The sequence below is a fragment of the Aulonocara sp. 'chitande type north' Nkhata Bay genome, linkage group LG10 (genome assembly GCF_057382095.1).
Source record: "Aulonocara sp. 'chitande type north' Nkhata Bay isolate Kocher_YH1m ecotype deep benthic linkage group LG10, A_spYH_male_GT1.1, whole genome shotgun sequence".
Lineage (NCBI taxonomy): Eukaryota > Metazoa > Chordata > Actinopteri > Cichliformes > Cichlidae > Aulonocara > Aulonocara sp. 'chitande type north' Nkhata Bay.
The window spans coordinates 6,750,106-6,771,745 of NC_141353.1; the positions used below are offsets into that span (position 1 = coordinate 6,750,106).

The 21,640-nt window shown below is 41.6% G+C and overlaps 1 protein-coding gene across 1 annotated transcript in view; it reads right to left on the bottom strand.

Annotated features, from left to right (window-relative positions):
• Positions 1–20,294, bottom strand: part of ntm (neurotrimin) — a 480,597-nt gene extending 460,303 nt beyond the window's left edge. Inside the window, exon 1 of the mRNA XM_086307920.1 lies at positions 20,098–20,294. Coding sequence (XP_086164046.1) covers positions 20,098–20,158 — 61 coding nt within the window. The 5' untranslated portion in view covers positions 20,159–20,294. The remainder of the gene's footprint in view (positions 1–20,097) is intronic.
• Between the last annotated feature and the right edge of the window lie 1,346 nt (positions 20,295–21,640).

The following is a 21,640-nucleotide window of genomic DNA, read 5'->3' on the forward strand; positions in this document are numbered from 1 at the left end:
ACCTTAAAGTGACTGTTTGTGTAATTTGGCGCTGCATAAATAAAAGTAAATTGAATTGGATAGAATGAAAGCTATTAAGCTAAGAAAATGACTTAGCAGGAATCAGAGCAATGGGATTTTGATTAATGAAAAACATTCATTTTGTATTGACCATTTAAAATACTATTAACACTGCCACTCAAGCGTTAGGCATTAATTATAAGGCAGGGAAAATAAGCTTTAATTAAATTTAATAAGCTTGTGACGTTTAACATAATGCAAGGAGCTTTGCAGAAAATTAGCCTGTAAAGAAGTCCTGAAACAGTCACATACTTGTTACAGAAGAAAGGAAGATTCATACTTAATCCTGTTTATAAATAAGTTGCGAGGCTATGTAACTTTTTGCTGTCATCCAAATCAAATAAGGATACACTTTTTAATAACCAAATTTCCAAAAAAGCAATTTCAAGATTTAATGTTATCTTGTACCATGTCCAGACAAATATATAATTTATCAATGCATGCTATTTTATTTATATTATTTTGATTTTACACTCTTTATTTTTTTGATAACAAAAAAAAACTAATCTGAAATTTGATATACAGGATATATAGCGACGACATTGGAATGTCGTTTGGATTGGAGAAGTGTAGTCGGATGATAACAAAGAGGGGGAAGGTAGTCTGAACTGAGCGGATTGCATTATCAGAAGACAACATTGCAGGTATTGAAGACAGTTACAACCATGCACGGAGGGATCAGCATCAGCATCCTTAGCCTGTATGCTAAGCAGAAGGAAGGAGGCTGTAGCTCAGGAGGTAGAGCAGGTCACCTACTGATCGGAAGGTTGGTGGTTAGATCTCTGGCTCCTCCAGTCTGCATATCAAGTATCCTTGGGCAAGATACTAACCCAAAGTTGCTCTACGATGCATCCATCGGAGTGTGAATGTGTGGGAATGTACTTAGAAAGCACTAAGTATAGGGAAAGTGCTTGTGAGAATGGGTGTGACTGGGTGAATGTGGCATGTTGTATAGAGCGTTTTGAGTACTCTGGGAGAGCAGAAAAGCGCTATATAAGAATCAGTTCATTTACCATAGACTGGTAAGTGTCAGTACCAGAGTCCAGGATTAGACAACAAACATCCACGAATGCATCAGGAAGATGGCCCCGACCAACCGCATGCTCAGTGAATACCTCAGGCAGCAGAAACCCAAGATAGAGGAGGAACCATCATGGAAGGATAGGCCCCTGTATGATATGTACCACCAGCAGATAGAGGAAGTGACTGACATTAAGAAGTCCTACCAGAGGCTGGACCAAGCTGCACTCAGAATGCACTCAGAGCTACAATTTCAAAACAGCATGTTTAAACTTTAGTTTGCACCACACCAGAGGTCAAACTACTGTTAATACTAGCAAGAATAAAAGGAGCAAAGGTAGAAAAAACCTTTGGAGTTAGGGGGGGGGGGGGGGCAATGGCTTCATACTGGAAAACAATTACTCTGAAAAGGAGAGGGCGACAGGCTCAAATCAAAGAAAGCCAAACAGGTGATTAGAATGGATGGATTATGTAGGGTGGTGTAATGAGGGCACTAGTGCTTACAACCTCGTGCCAAAAAGTGAAGAAACTTATCACAAACTTCACAGGAAAAATCTAGATGAACAGATACATAAACCTTAATAATATATATATATATATATATATTATTAAGGTACATGAGCGGGACACAGAAAGGGATTGGCAAGAATACCAGAGGCGCAAAACACCAGCTACTGGTAGACAGAACAGTCAGCCGAGACTGCAAGACCAGACTGACCAACCTGTGCACTGCCTGGATTGAAGGCCCATGACTCAATGCCCCACAGCTGGATAGATAGATAGATAGATATATATATATATATATATATATATATATATATATATATATATATATATATATATATATATATATATATATATATATACACACACACACACACACACACACACACACATATATATATATATATATATATATATATATATATATATATATATACACACACACACACACACACACACATATATATATATATATATATATATATATGGATGACGGACCTATGGATTCTTCGATACCCAACATCCACAATGACGGCGAAACAACTAGTAGCTCAGTGTTCCAACATTCGAAAGAAGGGACTGCTCTCACAGCTAGAGATTGACGAGGTACAACACAAATGCTACGGCAAGGAGGAGTCAGGACGCCAGGTCAGGGGGGAGATATCATCACCCCCACCCGAGATTGGGTACATAGCCCCAAGTGCGATAGGAGAAGGATCGTTGAGTGCGAAAGGAACTGACCTGAAAAATAGTATAATGGCCAAGCTTGAAACCTGGATCCCCCGTAGCCGGTTACCAAGATTACGTGAAGTACCCTCAGAAGGTCTGCTAGATGATGTTAATGCAGCACTACGGACAATACCTACAACCACGATTACCGACACTAACAAGCTGATCTACAATACGGCAGCAGTGATCAGTGAGATGCTTGGCTACAAGTTGAACAGCCACAAGGGGCAGTACCCTCCATGGAGAAGGAGGCTAGAGGGCAAGAGCAAAGTAGCACGGAGGGAGGTTAGCCAACTAACGGAGTTGCAGAAAGGTGCGACAAAGAAGGTGCCTAAGAAATACAGCAAGCTGTCCATACCTGAGGCCTTGGAAACTGCCAAGCAAAGACTCACAGCCTTGGCCAGCCACTTGAGGAGGTACACCAGAGAGATAGAAGGCAGGAGAATAAACCAGCTGTTCTCCACAGAACCAGCAAAGGTGTACTCTCAGTGGCAAGGGAACAATAATAAGAGAACAGCACCACCAAGGCTGGAGACGGAGCAATACTGGAAGAGCATATGGGAGAAGGACGCAACCCATAACGGCAATGCTCAGTGGCTAGTGGATCTGAGGGCAGACCACAGCGACCTCCCTGAACAGGGTCCAGTAACCATCACAGTGGCAGATATCCAAGAAAGGGTCTCCAGTATGAAGAGTTGGACAGCACCAGGGCCCGACATGGTTCACGCCTACTGGCTAAAGAAGCTGACTGCACTCCACGAGCGTCTGGCAGCACAAATGAAACAGCTGCTAGTTAATGAGAGACACCCGGAATGGCTAACCGAAGGTCGGACGGTCCTGATCCCCAAGGACCCCAAGAAGGGACCGGTCCCCTCCAACTACCGACCAATAACCTGCCTCAGTACTACATGGAAGCTCCTGTCAGGCATCATATCGGCTAAGATGAACAGGCACATGGGTCAATACATGAGTGGGACACAGAAAGGAATTGGCAAGAATACCAGAGGCGCAAAACACCAGCTACTGGTAGACAGAACAGTCAGCCGAGACTGCAAGACCAGACTGACCAACCTGTGCACTGCCTGGATTGATTACAAGAAGGCCTATGACTCAATGCCCCACAGCTGGATACTGGAATGCCTAGAATTGTACAAGATCAATGGGACCCTAAGAGCCTTCATCAGGAACTCAATGGGGATGTGGCGTACAACACTAGAGGCCAACTCCAAGCCCATAGCACAAGTCACCATCAAGTGCGGGATCTACCAAGGAGATGCTCTGTCCCCACTGCTGTTCAGCATAGGCCTGAACCCCCTCAGTGAGATCATTAACAAGACTGGATACGGATACCGACTACGGAACGGAGCAGTTGTCAGCCACCTCCTATACATGGATGACATCAAGCTGTATGCCAAGAGTGAACGAGACATCGATTCACTGATCCACACTACCAGGCTATACAGCAATGACATTGGAATGTCGTTCGGACTGGAGAAGTGTAGTCGGATGGTATCAAAGAGAGGGAAGGTAGTCAGAACTGAGGGGATTGAACTACCAGAAGGCAACATTGCAGACATAGAGGACAGTTACAAGTACCTGGGGATCCCGCAGGCAAATGGGAACCATGAAGAGGCCGCTAGAAAGGCTGCAACCACCAAGTACCTGCAGAGGGTCAGGCAAGTCCTGAGGAGTCAGCTGAATGGTAAGAACAAGATCCGGGCCATCAACACCTACACCCTGCCCGTGATCAGGTACCCTGCTGGGGTAATAGGCTGGCCAAAGGAGGAGATAGAAGCCACTGACATAAAGACAAGAAAGCTCCTTACCATGCATGGAGGGTTTCACCCCAAGTCCAGCACCCTGAGGCTGTACGCTAAGCGGAAGGAAGGGGGCCGGGGACTGGTGAGTGTCAGCACCACAGTCCAGAATGAGACAACGAACATCCAAGAATACATTGGGAAGATGGCCCCAACTGACCGAGTGCTCAGTGAATACCTCAGGCAGCAGAAACCCAAGAAAGAGGAGGGAGACGAGGAACCATCATGGAAGGACAGGCCCCTGCACGGTATGTACCACCGGCAGATAGAGGAGGTGGCTGATATCCAGAAATCCTACCAGTGGCTGGACAAAGCTGGACTGAAAGACAGCACAGAGGCACTAATCATGGCAGCACAAGAACAAGCTCTGAGTACAAGATCCATAGAGGCTGGGGTCTATCACACCAGGCAAGACCCCAGGTGCAGGCTGTGTAAAGATGCCCCAGAGACAATCCAGCACATAACAGCAGGGTGCAAGATGCTAGCAGGCAAGGCATACATGGAACGCCATAACCAAGTGGCCGGCATAGTGTACAGGAACATCTGTGCTGAGAATAACCTGGAAGTCCCGAGGTCAAAATGGGAGATGCCCCCAAGGGTGGTGGAGAATGACCGAGCTAAGATCCTGTGGGACTTCCAGATACAGACGGACAAAATGGTGGTGGCTAACCAACCGGACATAGTGGTGGTAGACAAACAGAAGAAGACGGCCGTAGTGATCGATGTAGCGGTTCCGAATGACAGCAACATCAGGAAGAAGGAACACGAGAAGCTCGAGAAATACCAAGGGCTCAGAGAAGAGCTCGAGAGGATGTGGAGGGTGAAGGTAACGGTGGTCCCCGTGGTAATCGGAGCACTAGGTGCGGTGACTCCCAAGCTAGGCGAGTGGCTCCAGCAGATCCCGGGACTAACATCGGAGATCTCTGTCCAGAAGAGCGCAGTCCTGGGAACAGCTAAGATACTGCGCAGGACCCTCAAGCTCCCAGGCCTCTGGTAGAGGACCCGAGCTTGAAGGATAAACCGCCCACAGGGGCGTGCTGGGTGTTTTCATATATATATATATATATATATATATATATATATATATATATATATATATATATATATATATATATATATTAGGGCTGCCACGATTAGTCGACTAGTCACGATTACGTCGACTATCAAAATCGTCGACGACTAATTTAATAGTCGACGCGTCGTTTGAAGCTTTGTAAGATCACAAAAGACGCAGGAATCAGTAGTAGGATTTAAGAGTGTAATAATGGACTGAAACAGAAGATGGCAGCACTGCATGTCCAAGGATGCCAGCTGCCGTTAAACCCCGAAGAAGAAGAAACTGTGTCCCAGAATTCATAGCGCGGCCCATCGCGGCCCTGCTTAGTTTCCAACAATGGCGGCAGCTGGTTAGTTTTAATATTATTTTTATTATTCTTTCTGGGTCACAAAATAAACGTTTAACATATTTTCAGGCGAGAATGTAGCTGTGTAAACCTCAAATATCTGCTCAGTTTATCAAGACACCACATATTTTCAAAAGCGCTCCGACGTTTTCGGAGGCATCTGTTACCCACTAGCTCGATAGCTAGCCGGGGGCTAGGCTAACTAGAGCCGTGAGAACACGGACTCCCGGCAGATAGTTTTCAAACCCACCGCCGTCTTTCACTACTCAGGTTAAACATGATATATAAGTCACTTAGATAACTTCAAAATGTTGTTTGGCTTTTTTCAGTGTTTTATTTGTTCCTGAGTAAATCGGTTTGGATGAGATTAAAGTTATAGTTTTTACACAGCTGAATAAACGTCAAGCAGACAGCTGATCATCAGAAGTGTGAGATGCTGGAGAATTTACTCCGGTGTCCTGTTATATTTTAGATAGCAAGGAGTTTATTAAACTCCACCGAAACACTCTGCAAATGTCATTAAAATTTAATAAACTATCATCTTGTCTTTATTTTTAGTTAGCACATACCTTAAACACTTAAAGCTGAAAGCTAATGATAGTTATATAAGAGCAGATGCTGCTGGTGCAATAAGCTGTATGCTGTATGTTCAATGGATGATGATCTGATTAGTCGACTAATCGCAAAAGTAATCGCTGACTAGTCGACTATCAAAATAATCGTTTGTGGCAGCCCTAATATATATATATATATATATATATATATATATATATATATATATATATATATATATATATATATATATATATATATATATGTGTGTGTGTGTGTGTGTGTATATATATATATATATATATATATATATATATATGTATATGTGTGTGTGTGTGTGTATATATATATATATATATATATATATATATATATATATATATATATATATGTGTGTATATATATATATATATATATATATATATATATATATATATGTATGTGTGTATATATATATATATTAGGGGTGCAACGATATTCGTATCGATATTGAACCGTTCGATACAGTGCTTTCGGTTCGGTACGCATATGTATCGAACAATACAACATTTGTAATTTATTTTATCAACTTTCCTTCTGACGATGCTGTCTGTGTTGAGCGCTCAGTGAATCTGCGCTCGACTACTCCGCCTAGGCTGCACTGTCGAGCGCAGATCCACTGAGCGCTCAACACAGACAGCATCGTCAGAAGGAAGAGCGCAGGGCACCTCCCCCACCCTCATTCAGATCTGGCGTTTGGAATTATTTTGGTTTTCATGTGACGTATGACCCTGAAGGTAAGCGAGTCATGGACTAAAGTAAAACAGTATGTTGGATGTGCCATGCAATGCTCAATTACATGGGTGGGAACTAGTGTGTTAGCGCAGTTAGCTCGTTAACATGTTGGCCGTCTAGCCCCATGCACGGGGCGATCGGCGGTAGCTCGTTAACGGAGATTTGCCGTGTTGTGGTGTTAAGGTCATTTCAACGAGATTAACCTGAAAGCACTAGTGGGAACACAACGAATATGACTGCACATTTACGCCGACATCACCCTAGTGCAAAGACAAAAAAAACAAGCATGCTACTAACTTTAGCCGAGTCATTTAGACAGCTGTTAGCACATGATTCTCCTTATGCTGCTGAGAATATAGCCCAGAAGAAGCGGATAGTATAGCTTTTATTTTGGAAAGAGACATTTCTCTGTAATAAACTCTCTTTTCCAAAGATGCATGATTCCTCAATCAGATACAGGGCTTGCAATATCGCTAGCCTGACGTCCTGGGGCTAGCGATTTTTTCAGTCGGGCTACCAAAATCTATCTCTTCCCTGCCCGTCGGGCTATTGTAGGAAGGAAAAATATATGTCAATGCTTTTGCATTCTTTCAGAAATGTAGCTGGGTAATTATGTCATTGGCATCGGTGAGCCACTGTCAATATGTGACATATTGAAATCGCGTTTGAATTTGCGCTTGTTTTTTTGCTTTCACTTTGCAATCGTGTGAACTGTGTATAGAGAGCGACAGCACTGATCTGTGAGTGATGATAATTTGCGCACCAATTCCTCTGACATCGTCTTATTAATCGTTAGCTTACTATGCAAACATGACAAGTGAAATCTCCCGCAGCTTAAACATGTGAGAGGTTGATCGCGCAGAGAATCGCTGAGCTTATGTGAGTGCGTGTAAAAGCAGCAGGATTTATATTTGACTACGATGACCTGGATGACTGAGAACCTTCACAGACAGATATATATTTTAGTTCTGCTGAGCCAAATAAGACAGGTCAGGGTGAAGAAGTGACAGCCAAAGAAAAGCTTACCACAAAACGGAGAAGTTATGACAAATCAGACTATAAGGCAAAAAGAAAGTGCAGCTTTATGGTTTCATGGACAAAAGAATTTCTGTGGCTGCAATATGACGAGCTAAATAACCAGGGCTGCACATAAGTGGTCCGCAGGTGCGCATTCGCTGTCAAAATAAAAAACACGCACAAGGGTTAGGGTTAAATTTAAAAACTGTACTTTTGAGTTAAAATATATATTTATAATTTTAATAAATGACAAATTAAAAAGGCATGAACATTTTTTTTGTATCGAAAAAATATCGAACCGTGACACCAAAGTATCGAACCGAACCGAACCGTGAATTTTGTGTATCGTTGCACCCCTAATATATATATATATATATATATATATATATATATATATATATATATATATATATATATATATATATATATATATATATATATATATATATATATATATACATATATACACACACACACACACACACACACACACACACACACACACACATACATACGTATGTATACACACACACACATAAGCCATGCTTTTTCTACATACTGCCGTCATTTTTTATTTTTTGCTTTGGGGTTTTTTTTGCTTTTTGTAAAGCATTTTCTATGGACAGCTCTAAAACGGTAAAGGAAGGGGGGAGAAAGCAACCTCTTTCCTATCGGTGGAAAAATGTACCACGTCAACCAAGTCAACAAGTGGGATTTGGTTGTTTAGGAAAAGGGGAAAGTTTTGGGAGTGACGGTAACGGCAGCGAGACAGAGCGAGCGAGTGAGAGAGAGAGTTTTTAGATGTGGGAGATTTGTGACTTTAGTGTGGAGAGTATAGTTAGTGTGTTGTGTTGTCTTGTGTAGTTAGTCTGTTGTGTAGTTGTTTTGTTTTGTGTGTCAGTGAGGGCACTAATGAATGTCACAAAGGCACATTGCAATGTAAACACTCACCAAGTAGAAAACCAGCGGAGTGACACACCTCCTGTTGTGAGGCCTGCAGGTTTATCCCTCTGTCTCTTGGTGGACAAATGTTTTTTTTTACTTACATAATTTGTGGGGCATCTTATTGCGACACCTGATTGTTCTCTCATGGTTGTACAAAATAATAATTAATAATAATTAATAATTAACAATAATTAATTATGTGGGCTACAGAAAATAATTAAGTTGTAGACTATATTTATATAAAAAGTGTGTACACTTACTGCACTTGAATCATTTTAACCATATGTAACCACCTGCATATTTGTTTGGGAAAAAAAGGCTTTGATTTTGCCACCCCATTTGATTTCTTTGCCACCCTAAGAAAATTTCTCTACATCCACCCCTGTGTGGAAGGAGTCGCGGCTCTACTTTGAATACCTCCCAAATGACTTAACTCCTCACCAAATACTAAGGGACCACCCATCCACCCTGTGGAGAAAGGTCATTTCCAACCCTTGTATCTATAATCCTATTCCTTTGCCTTTAAAAGAACAAGCATCTTCTTAACAAAAAGATCATGCCTAGATTAACAGATTTTTGGCATTTCTCAGCAACTATCGTCTTGATGCATGCTCAATCATCCAGGTAAGTAAATCTCCAAAAGTGCATCAAGACATTTTAACCCACTTTGGCAAGGACTGCCTAAAGATGCTTGTATGTAGTTACAGTTACAGTTGGTGCTTGTACGTCAGTATGAGCAAACAGCACGTAAGACGGCGGATTACAGGAACCACCTGAGATTCAGCCAAAACAGACAAAACAGGATTACTCCTAAAAGTCTGCAAATGAGCTCTTCAGTTAAAGGCTTCCGGGCAACAAAAGTCCTCCAGAAGGCACAGCATCAGTTGCTTAATGAATGGGTGAGGCAAACAAATTTTACCATCGACATGCTAAAATCTCAAGAGGAGCAGATTCGATAGAGAGACTGACAATGCTTTTAGATGAGAATATTCTTAAAAAGGTGTTTGACTTTACTGAGAAGGCTCGTCTAGCACAGCACAAGAAGTCTAAGACCAGGCAACAAAGGAAGTTTGACTTACTTGTTGTACGTCGGAAACCACCACAAAATACGGAGAGTGTCGTCAGTGGCCAGAAGAGAGAAAGATGCGACACCAAGGATGTGGACAAGTGGGTGAAGAATTTGTCTGACAGACAGCTCACCCAAACAGAGAAAAATATCCTTGCTAAAGGGTTGAATTTTGCTGTCACACCAAGACAAATCCCGCTAGTGGAGCTGATCACAGCCACAGAAACAGCAATTTGAAACAACAATATTGCAGAAGTGGAAGCAGAGCAACTACGGACGAAATCAGCAATGCAAAGCCCTCAGCATCCAACATCACCATGGAGGAGAGGAAGGCACTCACATTACTTATCCTTCCAGCAGGCAAGGGTAGCTGCACAGTACTGCTAAACTAGAAAGACTATCATGAGAAAATTTTGTCACTACTCAGTGATGAAAATACTTATGAGCCCCTGAAACGAGACCCAGGAAGTGGTTACAGGAAGAGGGTGATAGACTGTCTGAAGCAGTTAGAACAAGACATGGCTATTGACCGGACCTCATACCACAAGCTGTACCTAGGGGAGTCTACACCAAGTCTGTATGGTTTACCGAAGATACATAAACAGAGTGTACCTTTAAGACCGATTGTCTGTATGATCAACTCGGTCACCTATAACATCTCCAAGTTTATGGCTTCGATCCTCAACCCACTAGTAGGCAGCTCTGAAAACCACATCCAGAACACCCTGGATTTTGTTGAGAAGGTGAGAGATGTCATTATGGAGACAGATGAAACCATGGTCTCGTACGACGTTACATCCCTCTTCACGTGCATCACACTCACCGAAGCATTGGAGGTAGTCCATAAGAGATTACAGTAAGACACCAACCTCAGCAACAGGACCACTCTCAGCATTGACCAAGTGCGTTTGCTTTTGGAACTGTGTCTTCATTCCACCTACTTCACATACAAGAGTCGATTCTACAGGCAGAAACATGGGTGTGCCATGGGCTCAACAGTTTCACCCATCGTGGCCAATTTATACATGGAAGAAGTGTAAAAGAGGGCTTTGCTATCCTACCCTGGAACACCACCAAGCCATCGGTTCAGATATGTGGATGACACCTGGGTGAAAATCAAATCTCAGGACGTACCACATTTCACAGATCACATTTACTCGGTGGACCAACACATTAAATTCACCAGGGAGGATATGAAAAGCGGCAGGTTAGCCTTCTGAGACTGTGAGATTTCCATCAGTAGTGGGGGACATCCCCCACTACTGATGGAAATCAGTAGTCATCTAAAAGCTGACGTGTACCATAAACCTACGCATACGGATCAGTATTTAAGGTTTGACACTCATCATCCACTGGAGCACAAACTGGGTGTCATTAGGACGCTACAACACAGGCCAGTGGACACTCTTTTCAAGGATGAGGATGTACACATCTTGGACAGGGAGGAACGCTGGTTTGAGCGCAGAGTCAAGGAGACCATTTACGTGAAAAGGGAAAGACCATCTCTGAATCAAGGAGGGGGCCTAAGGGTACATCTTTCGCCATCTTACAATGCTGTGATTGCAGCCATTCCCCAACTCTATGTGAATGGTACTCATGGCCATTGATCAGCCATTTCCCCAACAAAACGCTACGTCCAGATGAACAGAATCAACTTTTGGAGGTCTCAGCAACTATGTTCCATCTGGTGGCAGATGGCTGCATAACATCTAGGACACAATAGTTTACCAGTATTGGGTGTCAATTAGGGCTGCCACGATTTGTCGACTAGTCACGATTACGTCGACTATCAAAATCGTCGACGACTGATTTAATAGTCGACGTGTCGTTTGAAGCTTTGTAAGATCGCAAAAGACGCAGGAATAATAGCAGGATTTAAGAGTGTAATAACGGACTGAAACAGAAGATGGCAGCACAGCATGTACAAGGATGCCAGCTGCCGTTAAACCCCGAAGAAGAAGAAGCAGCTGTGTCCCAGAATTCATAGCGCGGCCCAGTTTAGTTTCCAACAATGGCGGTAGCTAGTTAGTTTTAATATTACTCTTATTATTCTTTCTGGGTCACAAAATAAACGTTTAACATATTTTCAGGCGAGAATGTAGCTGTGTAAACCTCAAATATCGGCTCAGTTTATCAAGACACCACATATTTTCAAAAGCGCTCCGACGTTTTCGGAGACGTCTGTTACCCACTAGCTCGATAGCTAGCCGGGGGCTAGGTCACTAGCGCCGTGAGAACACCGGACTCCCGGCAAATTGTTTTCAAACCCACCGCTGTCTTTCGCGACTCAGGTTAAATATATATGAGTCACTTAGATAAATTAAAAATGTTGTTGTTTGGCTTTTTTTTTTTTTTTTTTTTTTTTTTTGTATTTTATTTGTTCCTGAGTAAATCGGTTTGGCTGAGATTAAAGTTATCGTTTTTACACAGCTGAATAAACGTCAAGCAGACAGCTGATTATCAGAAGTGTGAGATGCTGGAGAATATACTCCGGTGTCCTGTTATATTTTAGATAGCAAGGAGTTTATTAAACTTTACCGAAACAATCTGCAAATTTCATTAAAATTGAATAAACTATCATCTTGTCTTTATTTTTAGTTAGCACCTTAAAAGCTTAAAGCTGTAAGCTAATGATAGTTATATAAGAGCAGATGCTGCTGGTGCAATAAGCTGTAGTTTTACGTCCAGTGGATGATGATCTGATTAGTCGACTAATCGCATAAATAATCGGTGACTAGTCGACTATCAAAATAATCGTTTGTGGCAGCCCTAGTGTCAATTAAAATGTTAACAATTAGATTAAATGACTGTGCATTTGGTCCAACTAGTGAAAATAGTCATGTCGTCAACTACTCGGGCACATCCCTAGTTCAAAGTCCTAAATTAATAGAAGGACATAGAAGAGGACAGAGAAGACAACTAAGGACAAAATAGAAAATTAGATGGACTGGACTGGTTATTATATAGCGCTTCTCTGCTCTATCTGAGCACTCAAAGCGCTTAAATTAGGAAAATATTCAGAAAAATACATAGAATGTACTTGCTGTCCACTTGTGAGCTAGAGTGCCTCTAGCACCCACTGGACCTCTTCAGGAGAACTACGACCAGGACCTTCATCTGGAGACAGTGGAATCAATGTCTGACCAACCACAGGACAAGAGACTCTGGAGAGGTAGATGCATGATAATAGGAACTCGCCCACTGGCTAGCAAGCCAGTGGTTAGCAGCAACTACCCACAAGTACAGTGAATATGTGCCCAAATAAATAGAAACATCTAAAACAAAAGACTTAAATTACTTGCCATTAATAAGCCTGGGTGACGTACTTAGGTAAAGTTCATCTGTAAGAAACACAGCATAGTACAGTACAGTGTAGATTCCTCCTAAAGCAAAGTTTCAGAAGAAATTAGTCCATTCCTTATTTTCCTTTTTTTCTTTGGTAGTCAATATGTTTCCATCATATAGCCATCAATTATCTTCTGCTTATCCTTATCACTGTCTGGGGTGGGGAGCTGGCGCCTATCCCAGCTACCATAGGGTGAGAAGTGGGGTACACCCTGGACAGGTCGTCAATCTGACACAGAGATACAGAGACAGAAAACCATGCAAACTCAGTGCTTCTCATGATGAGCACACTGCTCCCGAGGTCCACAGAGCTGTTGAAAGGAATGACTTAAAAACTCTGAAGGTCTCTATATGCCTGAGAACTCCTTAAAGGGCCTTTGGGGGTGTTAACCAACTCGTCACAATCCTGTCATATAAAACTATCCAACATAAATTTTTATAATTAAAAAAATGTCATTAACCAAATATGCAGGTGTGCACATAAGTGGTCCACAGGTGCGCATTTGCTGTCAAAATAAAAGACACGCACCAGATAAGAAGTTGCAATGCGCGTTTGCGTACGTAAGATTTTCCGGAGGAGGACAGACATTTGTTTAGAACTCTTAAAGATGTCGAAGAAGCAAGCTCCTTTAAGAAATTACTTTGGTGTTCCTCCACCTCCAAAGAAATGTCAGAAGGAGTCCGAACCGCAAAAGAAGCGCATATTCTTGGAAAAGTGGTTGCAGGAGGTGAGCTGGCTTCAAACAAACGATGAACGCTCAGAGATGTGATGCAGAATATGCCGTGACAAACCCACTCTAGCGGACAAAAACAGTGCCTTTTATATGTACGCAAATGCAACTTCTTATCTGATGCGCGTCTTCTATTTTGACAGCGAATGCGTACCTGCGGACCACTTATGTGCACCCCTGCAAATATGGTGCAATTATAAGGTGTTCCCTAATCAGTTGTATTAAAATAACAAAGTAAACAGATGTATGTTGGTGTCCAGTAACCTTTTAGCCAATGTTATTTTTTTAGAAAACTTTTAACACCAAACTGTCGATCAACAAAACTATAAATCTGTTCTGTTCGGATTTGTTCAAACAATTACATGAGAGGTATACATACATACATTTTGGCCATAATTAAACTGGAAAAAAAGACAGAAACAAGTGTGGGGTTTAAAAGGTGTGCAGGAGTGTAAAAATGCATAATTTCTACAGCTATACAAGTAGAAGCATCTGTATTTCCTTTATTCTGTGAAACAGATAACCGATGTCGAAACTTTCCAAAGAAGTCATCTTCGTTGCCATGGTAATGGCAACTTACAGTGGGGCAAAAAAGTATTTAGTCAGCCACCGATTGTGCAAGTTCCCCCACCTAAAATGATGACAGAGGTCAGTAATTTGCACCAGAGGTACACTTCAACTGTGAGAGACAGAATGTGAAAAAAAAAAAATCCATGAATCCACATGGTAGGATTTGTAAAGAATTTATTCGTAAATCAGGGTGGAAAATAAGTATTTGGTCAATAACAAAAATACAACTCAATACTTTGTAACATAACCTTTGTTGGCAATAACAGAGGTCAAACGTTTACTATAGGTCTTTACCAGGTTTGCACACACAGTAGCTGGTATTTTGGCCCATTCCTCCATGCAGATCTTCTCGAGAGCAGTGATGTTCTGGGGCTGTCGCCGAGCAACACGGACTTTCAACTCCCGCCACAGATTTTCTATGGGGTTGAGGTCTGGAGACTGGCTAGGCCACTCCAGGACTTTCAAATGCTTCTTACGGAGCCACTCCTTTGTTGCCCGGGCGGTGTGTTTTGGATCATTGTCATGTTGGAAGACCCAGCCTCGTTTCATCTTCAAAGTTCTCACTGATGGAAGGAGGTTTTGGCTCAAAATCTCACGATACATGGCCCCATTCATTCTGTCCTTAACACGGATCAGTCGTCCTGTCCCCTTGGCAGAAAAACAGCCCCATAGCATGATGTTTCCACCCCCATGCTTCACAGTAGGTATGGTGTTCTTGGGATGCAACTCAGTATTCTTCTTCCTCCAAACACGACGAGTTGAGTTTATACCAAAAAGTTCTACTTTGGTTTCATCTGACCACATGACATTCTCCCAATCCTCTGCTGTATCATCCATGTGCTCTCTGGCAAACTTCAGACGGGCCTGGACATGCACTGGCTTCAGCAGTGGAACATGTCTGGCACTGCGGGATTTGATTCCCTGCCGTTGTAGTGTGTTACTGATGGTGACCTTTGTTACTTTGGTCCCAGCTCTCTGCAGGTCATTCACCAGGTCCCCCCGTGTGGTTCTGGGATCTTTGCTCACCGTTCTCATGATCATTTTGACCCCACGGGATGAGATCTTGCGTGGAGCCCCAGATCGAGGGAGATTATCAGTGGTCTTGTATGTCTTCCATTTTCTGATGATTGCTCCCACAGTTGATTTTTTCACACCAAGCTGCTTGCCTATTGTAGATTCACTCTTCCCAGTCTGGTGCAGGTCTACAATACTTTTCCTGGTGTCCTTCGAAAGCTCTTTGGTCTTGGCCATGGCGGAGTTTGGAGTCTGACTGTTTGAGGCTGTGGACAGGTGTCTTTTATACAGATGATGAGTTCAAACGGGTGCCATTCATACAGGTAACGAGTGGGGGACAGAAAAGCTTCTTACAGAAGACGTTACAGGTCTGTGAGAGCCAGAGATTTTCCTTGTTTGAGGTGACCAAATATTTATTTTCCACCCTAATTTACGAATAAATTCTTTACAAATCCTACCATGTGAATTCATGGATTTTTTTTTCACATTCTGTCTCTCACAGTTGAAGTGTACCTCTGGTGCAAATTACTGACCTCTGTCATCATTTTAGGTGGGGGAACTTGCACAATCGGTGGCTGACTAAATACTTTTTTGCCCCACTGTATCTGAATGGTCATGCATTAGCACAAATGAGACCCTGTGAATTAATGGACTATTTACTGAATAGCACAGTTCAAGGTTATGATCAAACTGCATTTTTGAAGTTGAAGTTAAAGACATTCACTTGCCATTCATTCAAACTACATTTCTTAAATACTCATATCATATAACACAGGTTAATACCAGTGGAGGTCTTGGACTAGTAAAAGTAGATGCAGGTTCAGGCAGCGTGGTTTAAAGGTGGTTTAAAGGATTATCAAAATATCTCATGTTCCGGATTTCAACGTTAATCGTCTAGTTTTCCAAGGGAGATCAACCCCCTGGCTTCAACAACATCTCATGGCCAATTCTATTCCATTCATTTATTTTGATATTACAGCACTGTAAACCTGTGGTGACATCTACCTGACTTTGTCAGTCATCGGTTCTGTCCATATATATGCTGCTACAAGGCTGTATGTGGACAAGTCCACTATGCACCGCAAAGCTCTGTCTTTTTTTGCCTTGAGATTCCGATTCGCTGTAGCCCTGCAAGAGGAAAAAAAAGAACCCTCACTCTACCTGTCAACAATTATTAACGTTTTTTAACAAAAGCACCCCCCCCCCTCCTTCCAAAAAAAAAGAAACAAAAAACCCACCAAAAAAAACCAAAAACAGGCAGACCGTGACCCCTGTGCCACCACCCCTATCCATCTCCGCTTTCTCAGCTGGTCATCCTAGAACAACTGTTGATCTGACAGGACACAATTCTCGCCTTTGGCTGACACGGCCTGATGGAGAAAGGAAAAAGAAACAATACACAGGCCTACAAGTGTCTCAACCCCCCCGCAAGAAAAAAAAACTCCACAAGAGTTTCTGTTGAATCCTGGCAACACAGACAGCACTGTGTTTTCCCAGCCACATACAGAGATGGAGGGAAGGAGGCAGTCCGATTAGACAATAAGGCTGCAACATTAGTGTTTATCTTAAGCTGGATTATTACTCCAGAAAGCAATGGTCTTATTTTCTGTGTAAGAAAAAAAACATGCTGCCTCTTTGGGAGCAGTGTGATACTCAGATGACATATTGTGTTTTGGGTTTTTTTCTTACTTTCATTGCTTGCCTTTTCTTTTTTGCAACTTTGAATTTGACTACTTTCCACCAAACTTTCTAATGTTTCTAATGTTTGTTGGGCTTCATATCCTCCCTGATTTTATGGAAATATTCTAAAAGTATAATAAATTCAGTCCACTGACAGAAACAGAAGGTTCAGCAGCAGATGAACTACTGCCTCACTTTACAGAATGCACAGACCTGCATGGTTAAATTCATCCATTCATTTATATTCTTCATATGAGTGCTTTACTTCACGTGACTCAAATTTATTTTATGTGATTTGACTGTCAAGCACGAGTCCATTTCACCATGTCGAGTCCATCCAACTGCTTGTAGCAACCATATTAAACAACACAAAATTATGTAAGACTGCATTTATGTGAGAGTGCTGTGAAGCTGACCTTGACATATTCCCACATTTTCCTGCTACACATGAGAAAACTAAAGGACAACAAGAGACTGATGTACTGTGCATGATGTCAGCTGTCTCCAGGAAATTACTGCTAGAGAAAATGGAAAGAGAAGATTAAAGAACTATAGCACAAAACATGTCAACAGGGGACTAAACTGAAGGAAAGTGTGGACAAAGCTTCCCACCCTCTCTACAGAGAGCTGACACAGCCTCATAGCAATTTTGGTCTGCGGCTCATCCCCTACAGGTGCATAGAGAACCTCTTCAGGCACTCATGTCGACTGCCATCCATATGTACACTGCTTTGCACCACAGAGGCTGCAGCTTCAGCCAAGGCGCTTCTTACATCTTCATCTCTATCAGTTAGAGTAGGAAAGACTACAGGAGCGGAGCTACCTTCTTTCCTCTTTGCTTGCATGGTTCTTTTTGTATTCCTTTGCATACAGGCCAACATTATTTCACTCATAAACGAACAGTCGTGATGAAATGCACTGTACACCTACAATTACACTTCAGCGACACAGTTTTAACTATTTAATGTCCACTTAACATTCACAAGCACAAGCAATAACATAAATAGTTTAAAGAGGACTATTCTGCGTAATTTTGTTTCTTTACTTTAAACTTGTTTCTTTAATTTTTCAATGTGCCTTAGTATGAAGCAGAAGAAAAGAAACATAAGTGAAGTTTGGGAGTGGAAAAATCAGAGTGTGGGTCTGTTTTTCAGCAAACAGCACTGGCATGCTTCGTACAATTGAAGGGGGATGAATGGAAAAATGCACTGAGACATTCTTGATAAAAATCTGCTGCCATCTACCAGGATGATGAAGATGTTTCAGCACAAGAATGACCCCAAACAGAGACCCAAGGAAACTCTCAATGTGTTTCAAAGAAATATTATAAAGCTGATCAAATGGCCCAGCCAGTCATTTGACCTGAATCCAATTGAAAATCCATGTAAAGAACAAAACATCAGTGCTCACCGAGGGGGCCCACAGAACCTTCAGGTTTAGAAGACTGCATGGAAAATGGGTCAAATTCACAACTGACCAATGCATGCCACTAGTTTTTCCATACAAGAGGCAACTTGAAGCTACCATCACCAAAAAAAAAGGCTTTCGTACAAAGCATTAAACACATTTCAGTAATCGTGTTCAGTACTTTTTCCCTGTGTCAGTTCTCATTATTACACATTACCTAATTTATGGACAGCAATCGTTTGATTTCTTGGTCATCTACTAATTGTAAGGTTGGTGGTTCGATCCCTGGCTCCTGCAATCTGCATACCAAATATCATTGAGCAAGATGATTTCTCCAAGTTGCTTTTAAATCCATCGGAGTATAAATGTGTGTGGACGTTAGATAGAAAAAGCATAGAAAAAAGTGCTTGCAAGAATGGGCGAATTAGGCAAATTGTATAAGGTGCTTTGAGTAATCAGAGCAGAAAAGAACCAGGCCCTTTTCCATTTCCATGTGTGGATTGGATGGTTGTTACCAACATATGGTGAAAATTTCATGTGAATAGCATCTTTATTTACTTAGCAAAGTGGTTGGATATTTACTTTTCCCCACTGTATGTGTGTCCCAGTCCCATCCTCAATTTAAACTGATAATGGAGCTCAAACACTAACAAAAGGAAAAACGTAACATGTTTATTGGGAATGAGCACTGATAAAAGCAGACTTTATTTTACTGAGGTACCTTTTATTTGTACTTTTAAACAGACCTCTGTCTATGTACAATTCAGTTACTGGTCTGAATCATTCATGTCAGGTGGAAACACGATGGGAAAGCCTGAGCTGCTTCACTGCTCTACCTTCCAACAACAAAGCCCCTTTGCCTGCGCAGAGAATACATGGCTTAACTTGCATGACCGGACAACACAGTCAATGTGGATTAAAAACTAATACCTAATCACTGGCCATTAATACTTTGCAGCCAGAACCTCACATTTGCCATGATCTGACATGCGTCAAAATGATCCACATCCCCAGGAGCCACGAGCGCTAAATAAAGATGCTATTCACATGAAATTTTCACCATATGTTGGTAACAACCAGCCTTCAGAAAAGATCATGATTTTTTTTTCGTTTTTTGTTAGGTGGATATATATACATACAGACAGAGCCCAACTACTGCTCAGAATTACCTTGGCATGACGAACTTTTACGCAAGAAAAGGGGATGCAGCTGTAAAGACACGTTCAGAGTAACCCCTGGAACACTTACAGAGTCTAGTCACTACCACCAAGAAAGCTCAACGGCGCTTCAGTAATCGCTTAATTTAAGCTGCTGAGCCGAGATTGCAAGCATTAAGGAGTCAAACGCAGGAGCAGACACCGCCATGAATAGGGCACTTAATACATTAACAAACTATCCGGTACAAACGGACTCCAAGATAGCGATAACAAGTGCGTCAAAAATGAAAAAAATCTATCACTTACCTTGCTCAATCAGCAGGACGGTCATGCAGACCAGCATAGCCCAGAACACAGGATTCACCATATTTATCGATCTTTTTCTATGCTTGTGCTGTCGTCTGAGGTAATTAACCAACAAGTCCTTTAAAATCCAGAAAAGTGTTTTGTCTCCAAGTCCTCAGTCTCCCCGTCTGACTGTAAAGCATCCGCCAACGCAACGGTCCACAGAGTCCCTCCTCCTTCCACTGGTTATTGGCAGCGGTGCTAACGGGAAGCTAGCAGTAAGTACAGAAACCACTTCCGATTGCGTGTACGTGTTTAAGCGCACAAATAGGGAGGTGGCGGGTCTGGTGCTTTTAAACTGAAGCAGTCATCAACATGCTTCCTGTTGTAGTCAGGTTGCATGTCGCTAGCTTCAAGCTGGGCCCTTGAGTAAGTCATTTAAAGGTTCTGGTTTTAAGTAGCCATTACCACAGCCGAATTTTACTGATTACTTATTTACTGTTTTTTCCCGCAATATTTCTGAAAATGAAAGAACGAAGAGAAACAACAACAATGTCTGTGAAATACCCGCAGTCTTCATTTTAGTTTTTTCAGTGTATATTTTGTCATTGGTGCCCAGTATCAAATGTATTATGTGTATTATTTGCAACAAGTAGAGTAATATATGCAGCCTTAAACAAACATTTAATCGTGAGCAATATTCATATCAGACTTGGTTTTAGATCCCTAACACGTCGACTAGAACTTTAATTTATCTAATTAGTTCTGTGATCGTTTCTCAAAAATAAATGACGCAGAGAAGGGATCGCACACTTGGGGTTATCTGTTCTGGTCTAGTTGATTCTTAACCTCAGAGATGTTCAAAATCTGCATTCAAGAGTCTGTATGCTATTACTGCATATTACTGCAGCGAAGCACTTCATTTAGGACTGAACATGAAAGCAATAAATTAAACGATGTAGTTTCCTGTGCACCTCTGCATGCCAAAAAGGTTTTAAAAATTACATTAAAAGCAAATTGGAGAGTAGTGTCAGTGCACAAGCACAATTTTTTTTCAGGGGGGTGCTTTTATTTTTGCAAATTTTTGAACTCAGCTTTCAAGGACAATGTTTTTTTTAACAGGTTATGCAGAATCATGCATTTGTCTCCTTACACAGAAAATAAGCATTGCTTTCATTACTCAGTAACTAATCTAAAACCTTTAAGCCCAAATCAAGTTTATGTCTCAATTAAAAAATGACTGAAACCAAAACGACAAGTTCCTTTGACACCTGTAAATAGAGTGAGTCAAAAGTTAAAGGTGTTTTCTTAGAGTAACGCCACACCTCATCATCTAATGCTAACATGACCCTTTCTCCTTTTATCTCTGACAGTGAATGCTTGCTGTATAAAATCTTTATCTTTTCACAATCAACTCCTTTTCTGTACTCTTTAGATTGCTGTATTTAAGAATACATAGTTTTGCATTCTGTTTTTGTTTGTTTGTTTGCTTGCTTGCTTGGGTTTTGTTTTTTGCTTTTTGTTTTTTGAAAAAAATTAGTCTTTATGATTGCTCATAGTGGAA